Below are 20438 nucleotides of genomic sequence, written 5' to 3' on the forward strand. Positions count from 1 at the left end.
TGCCAACAGAACCCCCAGCCTGTCTGTTGTTTGAAACATTGCTTACATGACTTGACATTTGTCAGAACCCTTGGGCCCCAGAAATAGAAAATCGTCGAGGTTGTGCACCCCTCCTTCCAACCATGCCTCCTTCACACAGTGCCATTCCAGGGAGGAGTTGAGCTTTTCAGATACAGCGCATGAAAGGGCACAGCCCACGGGCAAGCCTCGTATCATAGTACAATTGAACTCCCAGGGAAACCCACAGCAGCATGTAGCTGTCTGGATGCACAGGCCCAGCGGCTGCCTTTGCCAGCACTACCCCCTTTCCCTCCGCTCTCACCACCGAGCAATCTTCCTTCCTTAAATGACTATTGGCGCAGTTTCCCTTTGGGGAAGATATAAATAAAATATCATATATGGGAGGAATCAACCTAAAATCCCCTTCCTCCTGTTTAGAAACCAACCCCAGTGGGGACACTTTAAAACTGGCTAAGAACCCCACCCAGTACTGCAAGGAGTTCCTTTGCTGACCTGAGATTGCTGAACTCCATTTCCTTCACCGAGCCCATCTAGGGAGTACCACAGTCCCTCTGCAAATCCTTTTTAAAAGAAACTCTGCTGTTCTCCGGTGATGCTAAACCTCCAAGCCTGGCTTAATCTGCACACAATTAGTGGTGTCTCTAATGAGCACCTGTTACTTCCTGGGTCACTCTGGTACTCCTTGATGCATTCATTCTCATTGTTGTGGCCCAGTTCCCCTGGGGAGGGCAGAAGTCTGTCTTAAACTCTCCCGGGGAGGGCAGAAGTATCTTTCTTAACCCCTCTCTTAGTGCCACTGGGCTATACATGGGACCCAGGGTCGAAACCCCAAAGTGCTTTGTGGTCCCTTACAAAAAATGTGTCAAAGTTTCAAAGAGACATTAAGACCACAAGTCTAATTAACATCCATGAGTAATAGTACGTTATCAGCTTCTGAAAAAGATGATCGGGATGCAAAATGGGGTATGTCCATCCAGCGCATTTGTGTCTTATCTCTGAAGCTCGGTCTGGGGTGAGGGACCCCCTTCTCAGCTCTGCACGTGTGGGCGAGCCGGCTGAGCGTCCCTTTGATATGATATGATATGGCATTTGTAACGCGCCTATACACAAGTGTTTCAAGGCGCGACGAGGCAGGGAGGGGGGAACAGGGGGAGGACAGACAACAATCCTACTAGGCCAGGTGTCATTCAGACCGCGCAAGTGCAGGGGTAGAGAGAAGGGAAAAGTGCAGTACAAGGTAAGTAGAATAGAAATAAATAGATAAATAGGGCCAGCTGGTGGCAAGTGCAAGGTAAGTGCAGACAAGTGCTGGGAAGGGGGGGCTGTAGGGATACAGAGACAGTCCCGCAGTGCAGGGGGACCGAGGTCGGTGAGAGTGGCCAAGTTTCAGATTCAGTGCAGAATTTAGTGAAGAATTTAGCAGGGGAGAGGGAGAGAGAAAGCAGAAGCAAAGAGGAAGGTTTTGAGGTGCTTCCGGAACCGGAGATGGTTCTCCTCAGTGGGGCCTTTGCACCACTTCCCAGAATCAAACTTCCAGAAGGGTGTTTTCAAACCATCCCTCCTGCCCCATACCCTTCTCCCCCACCATCCTGGCAGGGGCCTGGTTGGAAGGATTCAGTGCACTGTCCGTTTACTTACTGCCTGCTGCCACAAGTCATGGTGTGTTTTATCCCACCCTTAAGACTGCACGTTGTTGTGCTGTTGGAAGCGCTGATGCTAGATGATGACGATGATGATAGCGCCACCCCGTACATCTCTGTTCCTGTAATGCAAGTATTGGATCACCTATGGATTTTTCCACAAGCCTTCCACCCAGAAAGGTGCCTGAACCTGTAGAATAGTGTCCATGACTCCCAGAGCCACCCTGTAGTGCTCCATTGTGCGGGGCAGTGCACAGCGGTGGGGGAGGAGGGCTCTTCTCTGGGTCAGCCCATGTTTCACTCATCTGATAATTCACTTTCTAAATCGCTTACACAGGTAGAAGGAGCATATTGAAATATTTCCTTCCTACCTCTTTCTTCTGAGCTTGATCGCCTCATTTGCTTGTAATTGTTGCGCTGTCTCCTTCTCCCGTTCCTTTATTCGCTTGCAGTGGTGTACTATTATACTCTGAATTTCCAGCCACCCTTTTGCTTTGATGCCCACAATTTTGTCTAGCGCCTTCTGCACTTCCTTCGGTAAGCCCCTTTTGATGACAAATGGTCCCCCGTCTCCGGTCTCCATAGCTCCTGAACCTTAATAATGTACTGCACAGAGGCTTCGTCCTTGCCCATAACATATTGCATGATCAACTGTATGACTGGCATGTTAGGGTAGGTGCATTGAAGCGCACGCCACACCTGCTTTCTAATGTTGTTGAACGGTGCAAAGTTGTGCGCCTTGTCATCTAACCTCACTCCCAGGTACCCTCCTGTAATCCACACAGCTCCCGCTTGATCCCCCACTATTGCCACTAATAAACTTTTCATATCACCCACAGCAAGGCGTAGACCTGCAGTCTGTTTTCCAAATGCGTATATCCATTTCCTTGCCCCCATCGTGGCAGGAGCGCTTTGATCAAATTGTTCTTGTCCATCTGCGCCCAGGGTCCATACTGCGATCCACCTATGTCCTTGTGTATCAGCGGCATTTGTAACCCTACTTTTTTCTCTTCTCTTTGTTCCAGTATTCCCTTCTTATGGATGCCTTGCTCTGGTCAGGAGTGCAGCATTGCTCCTCAGGTTTCGGTCACCTACTATTTGTGATACTTCTCGATCTTCCCCCGATACAAGGGCAAGGCCTTATACATGTACTGTAAAGGCGTCTCCCCTGCCATTGCAGCGATATATGCGTTGGAAGGTGCCCCTATGCTTCTAATCGCATGCTGCAAAAACCACAACAAAATAAATCAATTTGCTGTTTCCCCCTCTCGCACTCCATGCACCCAAAACACACTATGTACACAATGCCCCTCCTCAACCCTCCACCCTACATGATAAAAACACAAAAACAATAAGCTAAAATAACAAGCTAAAATAACAACCACTACTGTTCCCGAACCCACTAATTATGAGGGGCTCCTATTTATTTCCTTTTTCTTCCATTTACACAAAGTGCTACCACCATCTCCTTGGGAGGCTCACTCTGGGAGGCTCCTTACACTCCTGTTTCCTTTTCCATAATATACTCCTTAAAAATTCTATAATAATAAAAAACACACTCACACTGTACAACCAACCTCGGTTCTTCACTTGCTCACAACCCACGCTCTTCCCCAAATACCCTTACCCTACTTTTTAGCCCTTGCAAGGGTGCACTCACGTATTTAGCCGAACTCATCCGTCACGGGGTCCCAACACCGGCCTGCACTCTCTCTGGAGCCACGCAGCGCTTCAAAGAGCGACAGGAATTCTGCAAAGACAGCACCTGCAGACCTCTGGGAGTTATGCGTTATGGATTGGCGGAGGCCTGTAGATGTAGGGCCTGCTCCATATGGGATGCCAGGCCATTGGTCCATCTTCATCCATCCATCTTTGTTCGTGTGGGTGCTGCTGGGCTCGTCTTCCACTGTGAGCTGACCTAACAATTAGTTACTCTGACACACAATGTTATTCTTCCGATTGTAACCATGCACCTGGCAGATACAGGGATGGGATTGGGGCGGAGCCAAGGTCACACTAACTCATACAAGCTTCACTCGCTCCCACGCAGAGGAGCAACCACAAAGGTCCTCCACCTTAGTTTTAGGCTATAATTCTGATGCCACCCTGTACCTCACTGCACAAATTACATGACCCATTTCTGAAGGCACGATAGCCTTGCCTTCTGATCATAGTGATCGATCGAGGAATGTAAACGTTTTATGGTCGGTGGTCTTCATTTGGATGGTGCTGTGGCATGCGGGGGTCATGGGATGAAAGTATGGCAAAGCATTATTTCTCATGTGGGGATTGTCATGGGCAGGAGGGCCTTGTTATCTGCTCCGTGGGATGGTACTGTCAAGAGGCACTCGGCTCCCTTCTCATGACCTTGCATGGCGCATTAACTTTCAGAACATTGGAGGAGGTTGTGGATCTCTCAGACCTGTCAGGGTGGGGGTGGTGTTGGCGCTCATGCAAGGGGCCTAATACTAACACACAAAATACAGTTTGCCGTGCTTGAGCCTAACTTCTAAGATGGCTGGCACTTGCCAATATGTCGTTCACAACTGCATCTACCATATAGTTTATAATGCATGCACAAAGGTGATCGCGCACTCCCTATATGTCATGGGTGCACAACATACGGCCCGCGGGACATTTGCGGCCCGCCATGGCATTTTGTCCGGCCCGCGAAGAACAAAGACTTTCCTAATGAAGTGCGGCCCGTAAGCAGCATCGGCCGCCCGCCATTAGGAAAGTCTTTGAAACTCTTCTCTTCCGGGCAGGACAAAACACTAGCCCTCATTGGCTCAGCACACACGCACCACGTAACTCCTACGAGCCACGTAGTGCGTGTGTGCTGCACCAATGGAGGGCCAGCACTACGGCTGGCGTGGCCAGTAAGACTTGATGCCGGAAGGCATTTCAGCCTTACCACGCCCACGCCAGCCGTAGTGCCAGAGACCTCGCCAGCGTTCCAGCTAGCATGCCTTCCAGCACGTCTGGTAAGTGGTCTGTTTGTTTGTGTTTGTGTGACGGGTCTGTTCTACTGTACGTTTGTGTGTATGTTTGTGTTGTGTTGAGATGCGGGGGTAAGGTCGGGTGTGCACGAATGTTTGTTTTTGTATGTTTGTGCAGTGTTTGTTGAGATGCGGGGGTCGGGTGTGCATGAATGTTTGTTTTGGAGCGTAAGTGCGGTGTATGTTGAGCTGCAGGGTCTGTATGGGTGCATGCTTGAGTGTGTGTGCGGAGTTGGGGGTTGGGGGGGTTTGGGTCTGTATGGGTGCATGCTTGAGTTTGTGTGCTGAGTTAGGGGGTAGGGGTTTCGGGTCTTTATGGGACATGGGGCATAGTGTTTGGTTGGGGGTGAGGGGGCCATGGGGCATATTGTTTGGTTGGGGGTGGGAGCCATGGGGCATAGTGTTTGGTTGGGGGTGAGGGACATGGGGCATATTGTTTTCTTGAGGGGTGGGAGCCAAGGTTCATAGTGTTTGATTGGGGGTGTGGGGGCCATGGGGCATAGTATTTGGTTGGGGGTGAGGGGGTCATGGGGCATAGTGTTTGGTTGGGGGTGAGGGACATGGGGCATAGTGTTTGCTTGAGGGGTGGGAGCCATGGGGCATAGTGTTTGGTTAGGGGTAAGGGGGCCATAGGGCATAGTGTTTGGTTGGGGGTGAGAGACATGGGGCATACTGTTTGCTTGAGGGGTGGGGGCCATGGGGCATAGTGTTTGGTTGGGGGTGGGAGCCATGGCGCATAGTGTTTGGTTAGGGGTGAGGGGGCCATGGGGCACAGTGTTTGGTTTGGGGTGAGGGGGCCATGGGGCATAGTGTTTGGCTGGGGGTGAGGGACATGGGTCATAGTGTTGCACTCCAAGAGTGAATGCAATAATAAAGCTAAAACAGGCACAGTTAGGAGATGTACATCCTTTGATTTTTGAGGAAACCTGACTCAACGAAGGCCATACTCCTCCTGGGCAACCCAAACAGCAAACTATAGCAGTACAAAATAACGGAATGTCCAATCAAGGGTCAATAAAATATATGGAATTTAATTACAGACGATATACAATAACTAAATAGAAATAAATTATAACAATGGAAAATGTGTAGTACAAAATGTAAGTTTCAAATACAAATAAAAATAGTTACCCCTCAAAAACATATTCTTTTTCCATGTGTTTAATACAAATTGGGGGTTGAAAAAGCCTCCTGCCACACCCCGCCTACCGCCCCGCCTACCGCCCCGCCCACATTTACTTTTTGACCCACTATAGCCATCATGTAAGGTACTTTCGGCCATCTGTCAAAATCAGTTGTGCACCCCTGCTATTTGTGGACCCCCGCTCCCTGGATGTGCTCTATCAGCATCTAGTTCTTGTTCGGTATCGCCTAGGAGGTTAGAAAATCCTCTCTCATTCCCAACAGTAGCTTGCAGACTTCAGGGTGAAAGCCTTGTAGATGATGCAGGTGGTTTTAAAGATCATACAGGCTTGCAGTAGGAGCCAGTGTAGTTCAGTGAGGGTTGGGGTAATGTGGTCAAATTTGTGGAGTCCTTTGAGTTGTTCATGCAGGACCCATTTCTGGTGTTCCAAGATAGGATATTTTGAGGCAGACGTGCATATGATCTGTATATTGGTGGATGTGGATGTTGCGTGGAGCGAGCAGGGTTCCAAATGGTTCCATGTAGAGATGGAAGATCATGGGGGAAAGGATGGCTCCTCGCGGGACTCCACAGGTGATGGGTAGAGTTGATATGAAGCAATCCATTTGTATGAACTGGTGGCGATTAGCAAGGTAGGTTTTGATGGTGGATTTGACCTGCTGCAGGAGCACCACAGGGTGCTGTCTCTTTAAGGGAAAGCACTTGCGCAACTGGTCTTAGATTACTTGCAGTGCTTCCCCTCCATCATTTACTACATGTTATTTCAACCACAAACTTACCAGGGTTTCCTCGTATTGACCTTAGTTCTGGTGCCCAACAGTTAATCAGTGTACCTAACAGGAATACCTAGTGCTAGAGAGAGGAGGGATCTAAATTCCCATGCTAGCACGCACGCACACACACACTCATGAGCATGTGTGCATGCTGCAGTCACATACATTGGAGATTTCCACCTGCCAGGCCTAACGAGCAGGCTCTTGAAAAGCTTTGCATCCTATAGGAAGGGTTTTCCATGAACCAATGAGATGCTGAGCATGAGCGGGCCCTACAGAGAGCCAAGCCAAGAAATAAGTGCAGGAACACTGAACATTTCGGCACTAGTGTTCGAGGATTAATCACCTCTTCCTGGTTCTCCAAATGGGAATAGGATAGGCATCCCCATTCAGGAGCTGAATGGGAGACCAGACATCCCCTGCAGACTGCCCAGGCACGCTACAGGGGAGCAGCAGTGGCAGGCTGGAATTAGCAGAGAACGACAAGCCCTATGGGAGACTAGGGAACCCTCTTCAAAGCCTTTGTAGACATTGACGTACTTGGTACAGTAGAGGGCTACAGAACTAACAACCACAGTAATCGCATGGCTGGGTCGAAGGAATTGAAGATCGAAAATGGGGCAGAGCTAAGGGACTTTGTGAATATTTCCTAGAGAAATCCCAGCCCACAAGGAAAGTAAATGGGAGGAGTTGGGCATAACTTAAACAGAGATTGGCCTAGGGAACCAGCTGGCTCATGTAGCCAATGGGAGCAGAGAGGAACTTCAAGACAGGAATGGGATGGCTATAAAAAGCCAGCAGTCACTCTGCAATAAGAATTGTTTGGTTGAGGTTGAAGGAAGAAAGGACACAGGAGAGGAGTATTCAGCAGAGGAGGATTTGGAAGATACTTCTAGCATCTTTTGGAGAGTGAAGTTAAGGTGTTGAAACTGGGAAAAGCGGTACCAATATGGCTATCTGTGTGTGAGAGAATGATTTGAAGGGTGTTTTGAGGGAGAGCATGAGGGGTTAAGAGTAGGCATGTGAGAGAGAGTATGTGTGATAAATCAACTTCCGGGGCACCAGTGGTCCACCAATGAATATCAGTTTCTAAACCATGAATCGGCTCCACACCTCTAGTACACCAGAAGGGATCCGACAGATTGGGAGCACAAGTCAATTATAAACTTCCTCGTCCAATTTGGGTAACGTGGACGTAATGGCAGGCTCATCTCCGCAAGGCCCTGTAACAGAGTGAAAATAAAATTATTCCTCAATGATAAAAGCGACTGTCCAGTCACGGTTGTATACAAAATATCTACGTTATTATCACAACACAGTCCTAGCACGATACAAAATACCTACCCATCCTGTAAAGGAATGCAGAGGACAGACCGTTTCAAAGAAGTAAAAGGGATGCACTCTGAATACTGACCGGAGGGTAGTCAGTATAGTAATTGCAATAGTTCAAAGATCATTGTGTTCAACACAAAGTGAGCAATGGGTCGTAAAATGTCACTAGGGGCCTTCGGAGAATGACCAGGGGGACAGAACCACAATGTACCTTGTGCCGTAGATGGTCTTGGTGCTCGAACAAGACGGAGACAGCTGCTGGTATCAGGCAGCAGGCAATTCTGCGAGTGAGGCTGGATGGACAGCTGCAGGCTGGCTTACACAGCAGCTCTGTGTCAGGAATCGCTGTCTGAGTGATGGTCAGCGGTTCTGAAACATTGGTCGAGGCGTCTCGGATATTGTAAGCAACTGCGGCGTAACAGTCAGCTGTGCAGTCGGTTGGTTGCAGCTCGAGGGGATGGACTGGCTCGAAAATGTCCTTTAAGGCAGATGTTGGTAGATGCTTGTCGATGCACTCCTCCTAGCTTCTTCACTATGCTTGTCGTCCTTTAAGACAGACAGGCCAAAGCTGAGGAGAGTGTTGCAGTCAGCTGCCTTGTCCTTGGTTTGGTTCAGAGACTCTCAGGAACTTCCCACCTAGGAAGCTTCTTGCAGAGTCTAGCAGAGCACGCTGTGTGCTAGCTGGTTTGCAGTTCTGGAGCAGCTGGAGGGTCTTCTGGATTCAGTATCTCCCTGTGTTCCCTGGGAGAGGTTTACGAGAGGGATCTTGCTTCCCTCTTTGGAGGTCCTGGCCTTCCTTCACTGGCAGAAGATGTAAGGCAGACTGTACCTTCAGCCAGGGTCCAATGCCAAGTTCTATTATTTGTAACTCTTTGCAAAGTCTTCAGATGATCTGCCAAAAGAGGGGCTCATCCCTCTTTTAAAGCCAAATGGGCAACAGTAATTGGTGTAGGGTAAGCCTACCTTAATGAACCCATTCTCGGTCCCCACCAAAAACCTCCTGTATGCATGAGGTCCTAACCAAAGTGCTTTACAACCGAGAAGGTAAAAGGGTAAAAACATGTAATACTAAGTCTCACCCTTCTTCCTGTCTGTTGTGGATCAAAGGGTCTCTCTGGTCAATGGAGCTCTCTGTGGTTCCTGATAAAAGCGGTAGGTCTCCCTTGAAGCTGCGGCCGGATCACACTTTCTGGTGCCATCAATCCACATGCTCATACCTTCTGATTGGGGTCCCCCTGCGGGGAGGACTACTGTAATACACACAGTCCCAGGCATGACATTTCACTGTCCATTGATACTAAGGGCGGGAGCTGGCTTTAGGTCAACACAGTGCATATCAAAGGTTGTTGGGGTTTCCAGTCTCCTTTGTTAACCTCTGCAGCCAAGGCCCCATGTGGGCCTGTTTTAAGTACACTCTGTGTATGTTAACTATGTTAATTGCTGCCACCATCTGCAGGGCTCACAAGAGGACAGGGCGGATCCATGGAGCCTTTGTTAGTTAATTAGGCTCGCCATGCCAATTGGAAAGTGTGGCCCTCCCCCTTCTGAGATGGCATTTTGTAATGCTGGTTGTCATATCCCAACTAAATATGACAGAGCGGACGGCGCCTGTAGGCTGCGTCCACCCAGAGTACACAGGTCTATGTGTATGTTGTGCGGTGAGCATAAGAAAATGTGTGCAGATTCGCCCCACATTTTCCTGAGGTGGTTCTACCATCATTCAATTTCAAATCAATTTTTTTTTAAACTCAGGATAGCGCACACCCACAATGCAAATGGTCGAATTCCTCACAGTATGAGAGTGAGAGGCAGGAGGTAGAGGAGAGTAGAGGCATGGGTCGTGTTGGGAATAGTGAGATTTTGAGAGAAGTGGAGAAAATAAGGAGGGAAGAGAGGGGTGGAGGGAGAGGGAATCGGAAGGGAGCTGGTTGGTTGAGAGAGAAGTGTCTCGGAGCGGAGCGGAAGAGTATGAAGAGAGAGAGAGTGGAGAAGAGAGGAGACCCGCAAGTGAGGATAAGATTGAGAGACGGTCATCTGGAGGAGAAGGGAGCCAGGACAATCGCACCACCCCACTAGGTCTAAGAAGTGCCAGAGGGAGTCGGAGAGATAGGTCTACAGCCTTTGGGCCCTCCCTCAGATAGGGATGAACCAGGCAGAAGGGGGTTACCTTCACTCTAGTGAATTGGCACTGCATTACAACCTGTAGGAGTAGAGAGACTGGCCTGGGAGATGGGAATCCCCTCAAAGGTTGAGGGAAAGAAGTGGAGTAACTTTGCTGAAAATGTTGGGGGGGGGGCATGGCATCTAAATGAAAGGTCCCCCCTGCCAAATGAATGGGACCAAATGGTGTTCCACAAAGGGTGGGGGGTGGATTATGCCCATGAGGGAAGGATTTACAGGGATTAGATTGTGAGCCCCTATTGCCTGTTTTTTCAACATTGTTTTTATAATAAAAACTGAATACTCATTGCAAAATGAGCAATGAGCAAATCCATCTTGACTTCATCAGAGTTGAGGTCTTTGAACTCAATGTGCAAGTTGTACTGTTGAACCTTGTGTAAATATGCTCTGCCGTGTGTTAGCCCACTGGAGTACCCCCTTCATCATGGCGTATGCCTACCGTCACCTGCGCGCCACTTCCTGTACCCTGTGTACAGCTTTTCTCCTCTAGTTGCTCACAGCTGCCAAATCAATTCAAATACCCATCGAGGCGGCAGTGCAAGGGAGATGATATTTAGAGTGCAGTGGGATGGAAAGTAGCTCCACTTGCTTTCAGCCTGAGCGAAGTAAGAGCCGAATTGCCCCCTGGGAAGCAGAGCAAGCCTAGCGATGCAATGGCGTTGGCTGTGCCCAGTGTGAGTAGGGTGGTTTTGGATGTGCCCATTATGAGCCTAACCTGATCAGTGGCACATGTGGAGAAGGAAAGCAGAGTCCAGGGTAGTCCACGAGCGGGAGGATACTTGGCATGTGAGCAACAATGCGACAGGTGGGCTTTTAAACATGGCATAGAACAGTTTTGCACAAGGATTGCCAAGACTTGTGATGGCTACTACAAGGGGTTGCTCATTCATTACGACTGGCACAAATTGCAAGAAAGGCTAGGCTACACAGTGTGAGTGGCAGGCCATTTGCTGGTGTAGAAACCGAGGGGCAGCAAAACGGGTTCAAAGTGAGGAAAGAGGGGGCAAGTTCAGTGGTCAACAATGTGAGATGATGCATACACGAGCAGTAGACGCTAATGTTTGGCATCTGCGTCACACCAGATCAGTATGGATTATATTGTATTTAAATAGCTGGATTAACAAAGGTGCGGTTCAACCCGAGCGAAGGAGATCTGTAGACGTAGAATGAGTCCTTGAACGCTGCGCTTGGGCTGAACTTTCTTCAGAGTAAGAGGATCCAGGAATGCAGTTGACCTTGCTTGCATGCATTTTCTAGAGCATTCTTGAGAGAGACGCTGCATTTCAACGCAGAGCTCTGCTGGTAGAATCATTTTGTTGACTCATTCATCAACGGGGCCAGCAGATGGCTGGAGGAAACCCAGGAGGGCATGCATTTTCAGGACACTGTTACTTATTGGTGGGGCAAACCAGGTATGCGCTGGGGGGGGGGATCTTCATTTCAAGCTGGCCGGCAAACTGGGGGCCAGCTCCCCTCCCCTGACTTCCTTATCATCCATCTCGGGGGCAATGATTTGCCCCAATTGGGCAGGAAGCCCCTCCTGGCGTGAATCTGCACCTCCCTCAGATCCATTGCACACATGTTCAGACTACAAACAGAAGTCGTGATGTCCGAAATCATCCCGCGCCACCATTGGCAAGGTGCAGAGTCCAATAAAGCTATGAAAATGTCAAGGCGCAAATTAAATAAAGCAGTGGCCAACATTTGCCTATTCTCAGGTCTGAAATTCATAAAGCACGGGATCGCAGTGCACAATCAGGCCCTGTTTTGCAGTGATGGGGTCCACCTGTCCATAGAGGGCATGGACATATTTACCAGAAATATCTTCTGGGCTCTGGCAGCCAGGGGCTGTTCTTAGTTTTGTCACCAATTTTGGGGGGACCTGAGGGGCCACCAGGCAGCACCCCCCCAGGGTGGCGGCAGGGATCAGCCACGAGTTGGCCCTATGTGGGAGTAGGGCCCCCCGCTCACCTGATCCCTCTGTTCCCCAAAATGTATTTGTGTTATTTTTCTTATGATGTTGTTTATGGTTGGTTTTCTTTTGCACCATGGCCTGTATTACAATAAAGCTTGTGGCCACATTTTTCCATCTCACATCTTGTTTGGCCTCCTCCTTTCAGACATTGTCATTACTGTCATACCGGTCATTGTCACCGTGTCACTAGCATGCCTCTCCTCCCGCACTAAAACACTTCCAGGCTTACGAGTCCTTGAACCCCGCGCTTGGGCTGAGCTCTCTTCAGCGTAAGAGGATCCAGGAATGCAGCCGACCTTGCTTGCATGCATTTTCTAGAGCATTCTTGAGAGCGACGCTGCATTTCCACGCAGAGCTCTGCTGGTAGAATCATTCTGTTGACGTGCGTCCCTGCCTCCGTTTCCATAGTAATTCCTACATGTCTATGGTACCTCTGTGCAGAAGCCTTGGAATTCACCTAACGCGACGCCCAGTATTCTTGTTCAACTGCTTCTGTCATCTTGTCCTTCACACCTTCACCTTAGTTCTGGGATTGAAAATATTCAGCCACTGTGGCCTGACAATAGTCACGTGTCATTACTTCATAGCCCATTGAGCGACGAACAATGACGGACCACCCCATCTTGTACCAATTGAAGGTCGAGCTGGGATTCCAACATAATGAGAGCTAACTATATTCCGGTGGGGTGGAGAGGGTCAGAGGTGGTCTTAAAATGTAGTAAAAAAAGAACAAGAACAAACAATACAAATAGAATTGCTTGTGCCGCTCCTTGGGGAAATGAAAATGTCAGCAAAAGCACGTGGGCTTCTTTGGGACATAACATTTCAACATATTTGAAATTCTAGTTTCATTGTAGTACTTGTCACACCATGCTCTCCTGTGTCAGTCAGTGAATAGGTATCCCAAACTGAAATCATATATTTAATAAGAAATGTAGTGTTACTGCATATGTACTAACAAACCATAGGTGTGTCCTTTTATACAGGACAAGCGGCTCCAAATGAACAGCGTCAGTATTTTTACTCGAGGAAGTTATTACTGTGTGGAAAATCAGTCATGGTTACTCGTGTGCCCCCCAGATGTTTTGGACATCATCTCCCACAAGCCCTAGCCAGCATAGCTAATGAAGAAAGATCATGGGAGCTGCAGTCCAACACATCTGGTGGGCCACATAAGTAGTAACCTTGTGTGTTCTATCTGGTTTTGGGCTTCTCTTTCTTTTAATGCCATTGAGTTGCCCCCGTGTCGCAGCATTTTGTCACAACAACAAAAAATGCAGATTTGTGCTTCCTTTTTAGATTACGTACCTGAACCGGCTGAGGAGCATGCGCGAGGTTCTGCAGCACTCAAAGTTCTTCCAGACGCATGAGGTGAGCATGAAAAATCACATATGTGCCAATACCCCATCAACATGGGCTTCTACTCTTGTGGGTATCTCACGGGTGGAGCAACCCAGGTGGAGCTATTTTTGTTCTCAGAAGGCAGAATGCATGCGGCTGTAATTTATTTTGTTTTATTTAAATGCATTAACTCATTAGCAAAATTAAATGATGTCATGTTGGAATGTGTGCCCTTGCCTCGTGCCAGCAACACAGTTTGTTTATTTTGTGTGCAAACCACAGATGCTGTCAGGGGAGAGGAATGTGCTGCTGACATTGCATACCCTGTGATCTGCGCTGTTGTAGAGGAGCTGCTTAAACAGCAAGAAGACAATGTGCAGGGCAAGAGATCCACCCGCCCCCCAAAGTGGCTACAAATCTAACTAGATAAGCCAGCAGGGACATGGAAAAACCCTGGCCTGGGAAGAAGTCTCGGGTTAAGCAAGAGAAGCCAGGCGGGACATCGAAAAGCTCTGACTCGAAAGAAGTCTTAGGCTGAGCAAGAGAAGTCAGCAGGGACATTGAAAAGCCCTGGGCTGGGAAGAAGTCTGGCTTAAACAAGTAAGTAGGGACATGGAAAAAGCCCTAAGCTGGGAAGAAGTCCTAGGTTAAGCAAGAGAAGCCAGCAGGGACATGGAAAAACCCTGGGCTGGGAAGAAGTCTGGCTTAAACAAGTAAGCAGGGACATGAAAAAGCCCTGAGCTGGGAAGAAGTCCTAGGTTAAGCAAGAGAAGCCAGCAAGGACATGGAAAAGCCCTGGGCTGGGAAGAAGTCCTAGGTTAAGCAAGAGAAGCCAGCAAGGACATGGAAAAGCCCTGGGCGGGGAAGAAGTCCTAAGTTAAGCAAGAGAAGCCAGCACGGACATGGAAAAGCCCTGGGCGGGGAAGAAGTCTCGGGTTAAGCAAGAGAAGCCAGCACGGACATGGAAAAGCCCTGGGCTGGGAAGAAGTCTCGGGTTAAGCAAGAGAAGCCAGCAGGGACATGGAAAAGCCCAGCCAGTATGGCCACACCAAGATCCTCTGGAGCAGCCCATCTTAATCAGAAGTCTTCCAGGAGAATAGGGATAGATCTGAGGAATATACAGGGTCTCCTACTGATAATGCATTCATACAGGGGCTTCCCTAAACAAGCCCACCAGTCACATTCCTGGAGAGCACGCAAAGGTTTTGGCATCAAAAAATAAAATGACCACTACACTGTCTCCCATACACACCCTCTGCCAGACTTTTGCAAGGGGTAATTAATTCCTTTCATGATATGTCACATGCTTGATGTTGGTTATCCTGACCAGAAAGGCTAGAATAAAATTCTGGAGCAGTCTCAAACGTAACCTTTTTGTCGAGGTTAAATCTTTGCAGGCTATAAGATCTAAAATGACCCAAAGGAATCTTTGTTTTTCTGGCAGAAGGTATCTGTTCCAAAAGACCCTCGGGAGAAGTAGCTTTCCATGAACCTAAAGTAGCCTTTTTAACATGGCCCTCAGTACAGGGTCCTGGTACAGGAAACAGCCCCATGAAGAAATCCTCTACCCTCTCCCATAGGACAATAAGGAGTCACAGGCTCTAACACAGAATGTTTAGGGCAAAGGTCTTCAACCTTTGGATTGGCAGATGTTGTGGACTACAAATACCCACAGCCATAGCCAGCACAATCAGTGGTGAGGGATAATAGTAGTCATAATTCAAAACGCCTGGGGGGGCCACAGGCTATAGAACCCTCGTCTAGGGGAAGAAGTCATCTTACTCTTGGATCTGAGCAGCATTCTATGGACACCCATAGGAGGACTGGAATGAGAGAGATACCTCCGAAGATGCCTCTCTCTTCCAAGTCATTCCAAAGCAAAACCTTGCCTGGAAAATGTTTCTTGGACACTACAAGTGGTGCTAATCGTCAACAATTTGAAGGGTGATCTCAGCTATGGGAAACTCTTTAAATGGTGCACTAGATAACGTAGTGGATTTCAGCTGAAGTACGATACTGTCTACAACAGTCATACTAGCTACTGTGCACCTTAACCCAGTGGTTGCCTGTTCCACTGCGTACAAGCCTTATAAGAGCAGCCTATTTATTTGAGGGTTCACAACTTCCCCCTTGGGGCTTTCTTCCCCCACTTGAAAAGCTGCCAAAGAGATCTCTGCATGCCTGCTTCATAGCAGTACGTTTCGGAGAGTCTTAGGTCATGTATAAGGCACTCACCACTACTCTCTTTTAATTATTTTTTTTTTAGTGTCCATGGTTTAAAACAAGTTTAACACTCAATTAACATTTAGTATCACATGGGTCATATCACAGGTCACATTCAATTAAAAAGGACAAATAGATTTCACATTCATAAGGTACAAACTAGTTATCAAATATAGGAAAAGAAAGAATACACCTAAAACACACTTTATAAATCATCTGAATCACCTTATTCCAATTCTTAAAAAATGTAGTTGTTTTGTTTAAAATAATTCCTAAAAATACAACTTCATCATAATGTTAAATTCGCCAATTGAGCCATTTGAATTTGAGATTTTATTTTACAAAGCATCAATTTAACGAACAAACATTAAACCCTGTGAATACCGTTGACTAATCCGTGACCACAAACACTCCTTTAAAACAAACAACGGATCGTGAATCAAAGAGCCAATGCAAAGCATACAGACAAATTCATTAAAACATTACATTCCATAACCAGATGTTTTTGTATTTTCAAAATCCAAACCGCAAAACCTACACAGTGCATCCCTAGGTTCTCCTTTAGATTGAAAGTTATTTCTCTTGTATTTAGTAAGTTAAAATGGCATCTGATTACCATCTTCCTCAGAAAAGGTGATGGTGATTTAACAAGATAAGCACATCCCCCACCCTTATGTTCTGTATGTAGATTAGAGAAGAGCCTGAAACTTCAAATTGAATTGCACGTCTCACACCAGTCTTGTTGTTTTAAGAGTTTTCCCAAATGTTCCATGATGTTAGTGAATGACATCCCTTTATGCATTATCATTTTTCTACACATTTCTGCATAACCTAATGTGTTCCTGGCTTTGCCTTTGTTAAAACGCTCATACCGTGAATTCTTAGGGGGTAGCAATAGGTTTTTTATCTTCTATATTAAGTATGAGTTTAAGGAGCGTTGCCTTAACTCAAGCAGATCACCACAATGAGAACACAGGTTGGCAGACATAGCACATTTCTCCAAATCAGTCCATTCAATTTTAGAGAGATCACAACCCACCAAAATATGGTGGGTTTCCAGCCCATATTACAATGGTGGAATAACCTTTCCGTGATTACATTTGATAAACGGATTCAAGGAAAAAAGTTTCTGTATCTGTTATTCAGAAACTTCATTTGCACCCTCCTCTGCACTGCATTCTTCTCCAAAATTAGTTAATAGAATTTTACGATTTGCTTCGGCAGTCACTGTAAAACCAAAATATTTTAATGGTATCTAACTTTTGGTTATTCAGCTACCAACTATACCCTGATCATTTGGTTTTACCTGTGTAAATCGAATAATCTTTCTTCTTACCTATATTAATGACTGAATTATCATCCTTGGTATATTTCTGAAAGGCTGTAAGTAATCTCTGAAGCCCAATTTGGGTAGAATTATATCATCGGCATAAGAAATGCAGAATAGTTACAAGTTACATTGTTACCTTTGGGAGATGAAAGCAGCCTTTGCCAATTCTCTTCCCATATCCGCTGTATTCAGATTATATAAAGTTGGGACCAGAATACAACCACATCTGAGCAGTCAATTCACTGGAATATATTTAGAGATATGGCCCTTCAAATTCAACCTCACTTGTAGGTTTGTGTCTGAATGAATATACACCAAAGTATTTAACAGGTCCTTTGGCAGTCCCCATCTTGCTAACTTTGCCCATAACCTATTTTTTGAATGACTGTATCGAAGTCAGGGAAAGATTTATACTGGTCATAAAGACCAAGCCAGATATGTTTCTCTGGATTTCAACGATTTATATAGCCATTAAGAGAGTTACCCTTCACCCGCGACTTCCAGTTTGAAATCTATTCAGGATATTATAGGAGGTGGCTCACTGATTTAATTCTTTAAGGATACGAGCAGAGAATATCCTTTCATCTGTATCCAAAAGCACAATCGGTCTGTAATTCATTGGATCTAATTTTGATCCTTCCTTATAGAACAATACTATGTTCGAGGTTTTCCAAGATATTGGAGTTTGCTCAGTTATTAAAATGTGTTGCAAAAATACATATATAATAATTGATTAGAGAGACCGTTTGGGTCTGGCTCGTGTGAATTACTACAATTTCTTATAAATCCCCAAGATATCCTCCACCTCAAAATCCAACACCCACTTTCCAAACTCCCCTTTCAGCCTGGGGCAGTGATTTAACGAAGCATGGGAAATCTATGGGGAGAAGAGGCACTTGAGCTCAAATGATGTACAATCAAAAATATCTTTTTGCAAAGGAATTGAATTTGTCAATGTTTCTCGAATGTCGGATAATTGTTTTCCTTTTCCCATATATTTCAATTTCAGGAATATTCTACATTTGGAGTCCTTATCGCGATTATTAAAAATTGCATTCAACGTATAATGATCACTCACTTGAGAAATGATCCCCAATTTATGAGAATAAAAAGTAGTTTCTGAGGTATTTATGTAGCCAATATTGGAGGATTGAGTATTTCTGTGCCATGTCTTTTCCTCAGAGGTATCCCTTTATATTCCCATTAAAACTAAGAGATCCACTCTCTAAAATAATTGATCCACTGTACCTCTTATGTCCAATTTTAGTTGGTGCATTGATACCTTCCCCCTATTTCTATTCTGAAAGGGGTGATCCATTAAGCAATTTGAATTTAAATCTCCAGATACTTTTTTAAATTAATTCCCAAATATCGAAACCCAGCTTGAAGGATTGCTATCAGATTTCCTAAAGACATATCCAAACTCAAAGAAATGTAATTGTAATATAACTCAATCAGCATAAGATTAAGTTAGTTCAAAGCTGTGTTCATATGTACTGCTAAAATCGCGGGAATGATATCATCAAAAATAGTAACTTGGCGCGCCGAAGAAGAATTAACCACCACAAGCAGACCACCTGAGGATGCCCATTTTCCCAGATGAACTACCAATTGAACGAAAGAGAAGAAACCATCCAAAATGGCCACTTGAAGAAACCATATTTCCTGAAGCATAATTATATCATGTGTACACTAGTAATTACACGTTACCAGATCATTCATCAACTTTTTATGGCCGCTTGAATTCCAAGAGAGAACACCCCGCAGTTGGTCTAGCCCACTAAAAAACGGGTCGCAAGTTGTATTTTTGCTTGCTTGTGGATGACAATACCCCCAGAATCCAGTCCTGAGAGTTGTCCTTCACTTTAACCTTTCTTAAAGGGAATGCTCCTGTTGAACACAAAATTTGTATTCTAGAAAGGCTCATGTTTTGCTTAGATACAGAGTGGCATATTAATGGGTTAAAGTGGGAATACACACCCATATACAAGGATATATCAAAACTGTTTTGTTAGAATTCATTTACAGCCGTTAATAAACATTTTCTAATTCCAACCGATGGAACAGTGTTGACCACTATTTCCATTCTTCAACCCATTATCAAGCCCACTAACACCACATCTCGAGACGTGATCAATCGTAGGTAGGGGATTTCATAGAAAAGCAGCAATAGATTCCACGGTTCAATACAGTCTTATCCTCTAGGGGAAAGATAGATTTAATCTGAATCTTATCCTCCATGTTCTCTTGCCCACTCTGGGCAGCCTGTATTCTCTCCCAGTTCCCCAGACACTCAAAATGTTTGGTATCCTTATCTTTTGACAGACCCCGGGTCAGCAGTATAGTCCCAAACTGTTGTCTCCTCTTCTTTTCCTTTTATTTCTGTTAGAATCCTAGAGATTTGTGGCATTGCATTCAAATTCGTTCCTTCAGTCTGACCTGTCTATTTTGGGGCACGTAGGTTAGTCTTTGGGGGTCAGGTTTTATGCAGTACCAAAAAGTGCCAGAGAATCGGGTAGTACCGTAGGACCTACCACTTACCTTAGAGTTAGGAGGTGAAGACCCAATACCGGAAACCACCCCAATTGGGCTTACCTACCCACCTCTACTCTTTGAATCTATGAGGGAGGAAACATTACTTGACCTGAATTATTGGCCTCACCTTTCTGTTTGTCCCCTTGCCTTTAGGGTTAGGGACTCATAAATAGGCAGCAAAGGATTCAAGACTGTAGAATTAGCCAAGAGCTGACGCAACTTGCGAGAATAAGAGTTTATGATGGGCTCCTTCATGACTTAATCATGCCATCATATGTGCCCACCTTGGGAACTTTCACCCATAAATGCCAGTTTTGTTCAGATAATCCTTCACCCAAGATACCATCATTCTTTTTGAGCCTCCTAGATACTCAGTGGGAGTGATACCCACTCTCTGCATGAGAGCTGCTTTCATTATCAACTCCCTCAGACTCTACCAACTTCAGAACTGCAATTCATACCCTCAGTGGACGATGAGAGAGAATACTTTCATCAGGCCGACTCATCAATCATACCCTGGCACATATATACTCTCTAATTTTTTAGGGAAGTCCCAGATGCATCCCCATAACCTACACCGTTGGGTCTTTTTTTAGCAGCCTCTAACTCCCACTTTTTAAGTGTTAACCTGTAAGCTCTGTCTTTTTCTTGCTGTTAAGTATGAGTGGGGGGAAGGTGGGGTGGAGAGAATAAAAGTGTGTAACAGAAAATAAGGGAAAGATGGAGTGGGGCGGGGTGGACAGAACACCCATTTACAAAAATCAAAAAAGTTGTGAAAAAAGGAAATGTATGCATTTTGCTAATTTGTCAGGGAGTTGTGGAAATGGGCAAATCACACTTCTGACATAAAACCACCCCTTCATCCATAGAATGCCCTTTGGTCCCTGAAAAAAAGTAACCTCCAAAAGCTTCATCGTTTTATCATTATTGATGAGGGTGCTTTC

General features: G+C 46.0%; 1 protein-coding gene across 1 annotated transcript in view; it reads left to right on the forward strand.

Moving 5' to 3' along the window:
• Window positions 1-20438, forward strand: part of LOC138566962 (inositol-trisphosphate 3-kinase A-like) — a 497863-nt gene that overhangs the window by 469620 nt on the left and 7805 nt on the right. The window contains exon 7 of the mRNA XM_069644745.1: window positions 13365-13436. Coding sequence (XP_069500846.1) covers window positions 13365-13436 — 72 coding nt within the window. The remainder of the gene's footprint in view (window positions 1-13364; window positions 13437-20438) is intronic.

Source organism: Ambystoma mexicanum, chromosome 2p, assembly GCF_040938575.1.
Source record: "Ambystoma mexicanum isolate Mex_15411 chromosome 2p, UKY_AmexF1_1, whole genome shotgun sequence".
NCBI classification, from domain to species: Eukaryota; Metazoa; Chordata; class Amphibia; order Caudata; family Ambystomatidae; genus Ambystoma; species Ambystoma mexicanum.